This window comes from Podarcis cretensis, assembly GCF_951804945.1.
Source record: "Podarcis cretensis genome assembly, chromosome: 15".
In the NCBI taxonomy this organism is placed as follows: Eukaryota; Metazoa; Chordata; class Lepidosauria; order Squamata; family Lacertidae; genus Podarcis; species Podarcis cretensis.
In genome coordinates this window covers 38,579,744-38,586,879 of record NC_137185.1, presented here as the reverse complement: position 1 = coordinate 38,586,879, position 7,136 = coordinate 38,579,744, and the positions used below count along the sequence as shown (strand labels likewise).

The window sequence follows — 7,136 nt, the reverse complement described above, 5'->3', positions numbered from 1 at the left end:
CTTCCGCACAGAGGGAAGCATTCACCACCCCACGGAGCCCATCGCCCAGCCCTTCCTGGCTTGCTTTTATGAGCCAGGATGGGCAAGGATCAAGGAGACAGGTGGTTAGTTTCACTCATCCAAGCAGCCTGTCCACATCTTCAGTGGTGACAGATTGGAAGTGATCCCACGCAACTTGACTAGACAGGACTCTAGGTACAATTGCATACAGAAATGTAAACGTTAATGAGAAATTGGCACCAGAATGCTGATGAATATTCCTGAGGACTCTCTTTAAAACAAAATGAATGAACTTTATTATGGTCACAGACCAGGATAAAACAAAAACAAAAACACATAAATAAAATAGCAGTTAGGATTTTTTAAACTGATAAATGTTGGAGCAGATAAGGACAAAGAAACAAGCTTTGGATAAAACATCTGAATAAAATACAAGATTAAACACAAGGACTCTTTTTAAAACAAAATGCAAACTAATATGGAAATGAGGAGAACTGAACAAGACTGGAAAAATGAGAAACCGAGAGCAACCAAAATTGACCTATCCAGCCATCCCTACTCTTGATAGATGCAATTTCCTTGTGTTTTTGTAGCTTGAGTGAATACTGGAAGTTCTGAACATGTTAGAACTGAAAGGCATTTTGCTACTTGATGAGGATATACATACACTGGCATTAAAACCTTCCTCCTCTTTCAGAAGTTCTAATCTTTTACTTTATCAAAATAAAACTGAGTGATCTCAGCACCTCCTTGATGACTCAAACGAATCGGCTGGTTTGGCTCAGTCAAGGTGCTTAGGAACCAACCGGGGAATGCTGCAGATTCAAAGCTGCCAGTCTCTGTGCTGCTGCCACTTTTACAAAAGAAAGTGAAGTTCTTGTGTTCCTTGCCATCGTTGTAGAGATCCATAATGCCTTTACCCTATTTAAGATAAAAAAGCATACAAAAGGTTTAGTAGAAAGAAGGGTTTTGCTGCATCACAAATGAACGCCATCAGTTGCCTGGGTGAAAGCGAGACTTGGGGCTAAATCCCAATGATTGTAACCAAAGCATATACAAATTCAAAGTTTACAGGGAGCCTCAAGTTTAAATCTGGATTGTGTCATGAATACACCAAGCATTCAGCCATGAGATAAGCCTTTCATTCAAAGGATGGGAGGACCTGTGGCCCTCTAGAACTTATTGGACTACAATTCCTATCATCTCTGACCATTGGCTGTCCAGGATGGGGCCGATGGGAGTTAAGGTCCAACAAGATCTGAACCACCACTGGTTCTTCAGCTTCAATTCCTGTCTGCCTTTCATAAGTTTGAATCTTTGTTTATATACCAAAACAGGAATTGTTTCACTCCTGAATTTAAAAAAACAAAACAGGAAATAGAACCAGAAGTTGGATAATTAAGGAGGAATTCATAACTAATGGAGAAGAGTGCAGAATGTACAATCAGGAAGTGTTTGCTTTCACTAAAAGGACAGAAGCAGCCCTAAAAAACTTCAGTAGATCTTTTCCTCTCCCAATAGACAGGCTAGGAAGACAAAGGAGAGGGAAGAAGCCCAGAAGGATAACAGAGAGAAGAATAGAATGCAGTGATTAAGGAAAAAAGAATGAGCAAACAGCAGAGAATATCTAAAGTCTTTGTCATGGTGGATGCATCTAAACAAGCAGAAAAAATTTGAAACAATCGAATGTGGCTTTGAACCAGAAGTGAAACCCACCTCCAAGGTCAGCTGAGGTTGACCACCAGATTCACCACAGGAGAGGGTTTGTGTTCCATCTTGGGTGCCCAAAAAGACGGCAAATGTGTTTCCATCTTTTGGGGTTATCCCTCTGTTGGGGGTCATAGCCAACAAGTAATCTGGAAGCAAAAAACAGGCAAAGATCAGCGTGATAAGAGTGGGGTGTGACCATGGAAAGTTAAGGAGACCATTTCTGACCCTACTTGAAGACAGTGCTGCTGTATCAGACACTTCCTGACACCTGGTTACCCAGTCCCAGAATTTGCACAAGTGTTCAATCGGTAACAGTGTAGGTCGCAGCTGTGAGATGAGAAGGGTTCATAATCATTGTTACCGGGTGAGTTGCCATCTTTGGGAGCTGCTACCAGCATGTTGTTCTTCAGGAACAGGAACTTCTGGTTGATATCCCAAACCCTGTAGAGCCATGGGCTCCCTAACCGAAGGGAAGGATCTGTGATGAAAAGAAGTAACACAAATTTATCAACACACAAGAAAAAATGGAATATTCTAAAGAAGGAACAAACAACTTTTCAGACATATCTTTTTTCTTCTGTGTTGGAGCTGCAATTCTTTTCTCCCCCTTTTGCATGAAGTGGTAATAGCCATGGTTGGCACAACACATTTTCCATGGTGGCAACATTGTGGAGTTTCTGATGTGTGTCTAGGACTTCCTCTATCCCTAAGATATTGCGCATGCAAGTCATTAAATGTGTTCCTAGTGTATCTTTTTTCATTTGGTATTAAGAATACAGGTTATATATTGCCAAAGAGACAGCCTAGTTGCAAGCACTATTGACTGGCTGTTTTCAGCTTTAATCCAATGGGATCCAACATGGTTGAAACCCAAGGATACTAGTTTGACTGGTTTCTCCAAGTGAAATCCATCGACTCCCTCTACTGATGTGTGTATCAGTTTCCTTTTGACTAAAGACCCCTGCTTTTTAAAGGAGTTTTGATTTTGACCATGTTCTTGCCCTCCTGAACCATGGGAGAAAGAGATACGCAGAATAACCTAGGGCACAGAGCACGCATGCATGCACGAATGAATGAATGACGGAATCAGGTTAGCTAATGAAGCAGGATATCTATTTGGTTATCTGCAAGTATATTTGCACAAAATATCGTCCATGAAATATGTACCGGTAATTTACAAAAACAGTCATGATTGTTTACGACCCTCCTCCCCCTCCCAATTCTATAACCCAATAATTCAGGATAATACTTCATGCATCTGGTAAAATGAGCTGTAGTTCACGAAAGCTTATATTGTTAGGAAAATAGTCCAACAGGTAGCACTCATTCTTTGCTGAAACAGACTAACACGGCTAGATTTTTTGGGAACAAGTCCTCCTTGCTTTTATGTTAAACCACCAACATGGAAAATATCCCCATGGGGAATGTCATTTCACTCAGCTGGTGTACATGCATATGGTGACGTAGCATGGTTTGCTGGTTTCCAGGGCAGGTGGGAGCCAGGTGGAGGCACGCACACTAGGGCGTGGGATGCGGAAAATGAAGGGAGCCTGCCACAGAAAGCCAGCCTTCACTGTTGATGCTGTACTGCAATGCCTGCCTGCCCACGCAGGGTGGAAGCCAGTTAGCAAATTGTGGCCCTTGGCAGGTGAATCCCCCTGATGCCCTTGGAGAGGAGTGCCAGGGTGTGCTCGGGTTGCCCCTTGCCTGCTTCCCTCCATCCGTGGCCACTCACCATTGGGAGAGCATACTGAGCGAGGAGTAAGTGAGCACTAGGCATTGGTCAGGCGGCCATTCAGAGAGGAGGTTGGCCATTTAGGGAGGGGCCTGGAATGTAGCGGCAATGCCAGGTCAGACTCTGGGGCCCAGATAGCCCTGCAGCAGGCAGGGAAGGATGAGGAGCTGAGGGCAGGGACCACCAGGACGTGCCTGGACAGGAATCCTCACAGAAGCCAACACCTGCATGGGGGTACCTTGTTTGCACCCCCTCAAAATTATGCCCCCAGGGGACTCGGCCTTCTTTCCCCCCCAGTATGTTTTGCCCCTGTGAGCCTATATGGATAAGTGAAATTCTAATTTAATTTAAGGATCACTGCAGGTTTTCAGAACTTGTCTTGTGCAGGAAATATAAAAGCAAAGCATTGTTTTTCACCTGGCTTAGGAAAGTGATGGAATAAATCTCTCATTTTCTGGTCCACAGTCATCTTGTGGGGCTTCTCCCTTAAAGTCTCTGTGTCTACTTTCTCCATTGCTTCCCAAGGATTGGTTGAGATTCAGGCTACAAGCTCACTCTTCTGCAGTTGTAGCTACTAAAAGAGAGTGATGTAAAATGTTAGAGAGGCTGCAAAAATCCAAAGTTCCATTGATTGCCCTTCTGCACAATATCCCCGGATCAACACAGATATATATATATATATATATATATATATATATATATATATATATCACTTTATTTATAAGCCACCTTTACATAGTTCATACCATGCTCAAGGCGGCTAACAACATTGAAAAACTACATAATTACAACATAACAACCAAACCGAACAAGTTCCACATAAATCATAGTAAGATCTAAAATAAAATATCAGTATCAATCAAAAAATCAGTATCAAAAATAGCAACAACCCACTGCCTAAACAATACCCCAGGAAAAGGTCATTCAGCAGCCTCAGCTTTTGTAGTTGGAGTCCGTCCTGGCCCCACCTCCCAGGCCAGGTGGAACAGGCTTGCAAGGCAGGAAGGAAGTCTTCCACAACTCACAGCCAATACAAATTTGGCATGCTGAAGCAAAGCTAATTACGCAACCAATGTCCAGGAGTAAGAATACAGCAACAGAGAATCAAACGATATGCCACTGGGATGAATTGATGCAATATAGCAGATCATTAAATCAGAGCTTCCACCTTCTTGAAATTTAAAACAGATACACAGGCTACCAGTTTCTATCAGGACAGGGGCTCTGGAGGTGAATTTTTAATCCTTTCCCTTGTGCTCAATCAAGCTTAACCCTCCGTCTCCAAACATTTGTACCCTCTTTAAGGGGAGAGGGAATGAAGGGCATCAATTTTTCCCCCTTGGTACAGACCTGCTGGGCTGGGGAGGTAATATATTTCTTCTAAAAACATATATCCTGCACAAAAGAACATTACAAATTACAAAAATATCTCAAAATACCTTATAATAAATTCATTTTAAAAAATAGCAATGCCACTTACAGCCAAAGTAAATCGAGAATAAAGTAAACAGCAGTCCAGAATGCTTAGAAAGGGGAAACAAAAAGTACACCTAAATTAGTATTGTTAATTACAATTAATTGACATTTAAATCAAGGAAATATGTCTCCCTCAGCTTCACTGCCCACCAAATGACTATAATGATAGGTGGGGGAAATGGGTCTGAGGAAAGGCAAAACAGATATTTCCTGCCTCTGAGATAATTTGGCATTTGAAGCAGACAATTTAGCATAGTCTTCCCTAATCTGAGGTCCTCCACATGTTGTGGACCACAGCTCCCATCAGTCTCAACCAGGGTACCCAATGATCATGGATAATGGAAACTGTAACACAACAATATCTGGAAGGCAACTAGCTGGGAAAGGCTATGATCTCAACTAGCTGCCTTCCAGATATTGCTGGATATCTGGATAGAAGGTTCAGAGAAATAATTGAGGAGATGCTACCTGTCCTGGTGTGAGGAAGTCCTGTGTCTTGCTATGAATTGTCTTCTCAGATTTATACAGCATCTTTTAGCTTAGTCAGACCAGTGGGTGTGGTTTATATGGCACAAACACTAATCAAAGTCTTGCAGCAGCAGCCAGCTGTTCCGGGAGGCTACAAATGCTGTGATAGTTCAAAAGCTGAGGGCTGCTCCCAACACCCTTTTTATTCTGCATTGGTGATCATTTATGCTCATGATGGTACTGAGGTGGTCATATGCAACCCCAGTTTCAATACTGCTTGTGACTAGGGATAGAGGAGAAATTTGATTCAGTGTTCATATAAACCTGAATCTTATCAAATTTGCACATTCCAAACAATATGCGAACTGAAACAAAGCTATCTTAAATTTGCGGTTCTGCAGATTTCGCAATGCAGTTCTCCATCCAATCAAATAATATTTGTGGAATTGCATATATTATAGGAAAGTGTGCAGTATAGAAGGATGAGAATGTGATTAAAGAAAAAGAAGTGGCAACATCAGGAAGCATTGGACATGTTTGTAACAGGAGCGGGAAACCTTATTATTATTATTATTGAAAAATTGTATTAAATTTAAATAATTTGGACCAATTTATTAAAATTCGGAAAACACACACACACACACACACACACACGAATGAAATATTGTAGTCCTGAGCCTTTTAAAGCTTTATAGGTCAAAACCAGCACTAGGCTCCAGAAACTACTGTATTTTTCATCTATAAGATGCCCCCATGTATAAGCCCCCCCCCCTATTTTGGGGGACTCAGTTTCAAGAAAATGGGAGGAGATGGGCCAAAGTTGTTGAGCTTCTCTCCCCACACAGCTGCAGGCAGGAAACACTCCCTAGATTTGGTGGGTGCTCGGGGCCCCTAGAGATGGCGCCCCTGATCTTCATGTATTCTGTCAGAAGCTGTCCGGTTGCCGGCTTGAGAAAATGGCACACAAGAGGTAATTTACAGAAGATTTATTGCATACAAGCAATTAGCCTCTGACTGCTCTCTCCGAGCATCCATATATCATGATCAAGTTGAGTCTTCTGAAGAGTACTTCCGGCTCCTGCGGAATATGCTGAACTTATCCCCTTACATTTATTGGTTCTTCATCTATCTTGGACCCTTTCCATTGGCCTAGTTCTAGGACTGACGGGTTCAGCTACCTCCTCTTCCGGTGAGGAAATTCTCCCCCTCCCTTGTGCCATGAGAGGCTGAGATTCCTCAGATGCCAGCTCTCATCCAGCCTGCCTTCACTCTGTTGATAAGCCACATTCCTGCCAGCTTCAGAGAGGAGAGGCATTCGCCCACTGTCTCTAGTTGTCTGAGAAATCTGCCATTCTCTTTGTTCTCCTTCTGCCTGCCTGCTTTCTAGCTCAGACTGCCCTTCCCAGTTTTGGGCTGTTGTGTCCATGACATATACCTATTGAGGTTTCTTAAGCTTGTTCTGTTAGTGCTAAAGCTTTTGTACCTGTCCATATGCACCAAAGGTGGGTGGGACAGAAATAGGGCAAGTGGGGAAGGACAATGGAGCCACAGGTGCTTGAGTCAGACACAGATGAAAGCACTGCTGCCATATGCATTGACATGTGTCCCAGAGCACACCAAGCCTGCGAGGTTATCGTGGGAAGCAGAGAGAGAGAGAAAGCAAGCAAGGGCAGAGTGAGCAACACTGAGTGACTGGAGATGAAAGACGAGTGACAGAAAGTGGGAAACACAGTGCCTGTGGCAAGAA

The 7,136-nt window shown here is 42.9% G+C and overlaps 1 protein-coding gene across 5 annotated transcripts in view; it reads right to left on the bottom strand.

Annotated features, from left to right (window-relative positions):
* Positions 1 to 272: 272 nt before the first annotated feature.
* LOC307203957 (interleukin-36 receptor antagonist protein-like) overlaps positions 273 to 7,136 on the bottom strand; it is a 55,019-nt gene continuing 48,155 nt past the window's right edge. The window contains exons 1-6 of one of the 5 annotated variants that reach the window (XM_079955275.1): positions 5,390 to 5,413; positions 4,926 to 4,968; positions 3,863 to 4,019; positions 2,072 to 2,188; positions 1,717 to 1,856; positions 273 to 921 (exon numbers count right to left, since the gene is read on the bottom strand). In XM_079955275.1, the coding sequence (XP_079811401.1) occupies positions 703 to 921; positions 1,717 to 1,856; positions 2,072 to 2,188; positions 3,863 to 3,959 (573 nt within the window). In that variant the 5' untranslated portion in view covers positions 3,960 to 4,019; positions 4,926 to 4,968; positions 5,390 to 5,413 and the 3' untranslated portion in view covers positions 273 to 702. Of the gene's footprint in view, positions 922 to 1,716; positions 1,857 to 2,071; positions 2,189 to 3,862; positions 4,020 to 4,925; positions 4,969 to 5,389; positions 5,434 to 7,136 lie in introns of those variants that run through there. The other 4 variants (XM_079955276.1, XM_079955274.1, XM_079955277.1 and 1 more) reach the window with 4 other exon arrangements.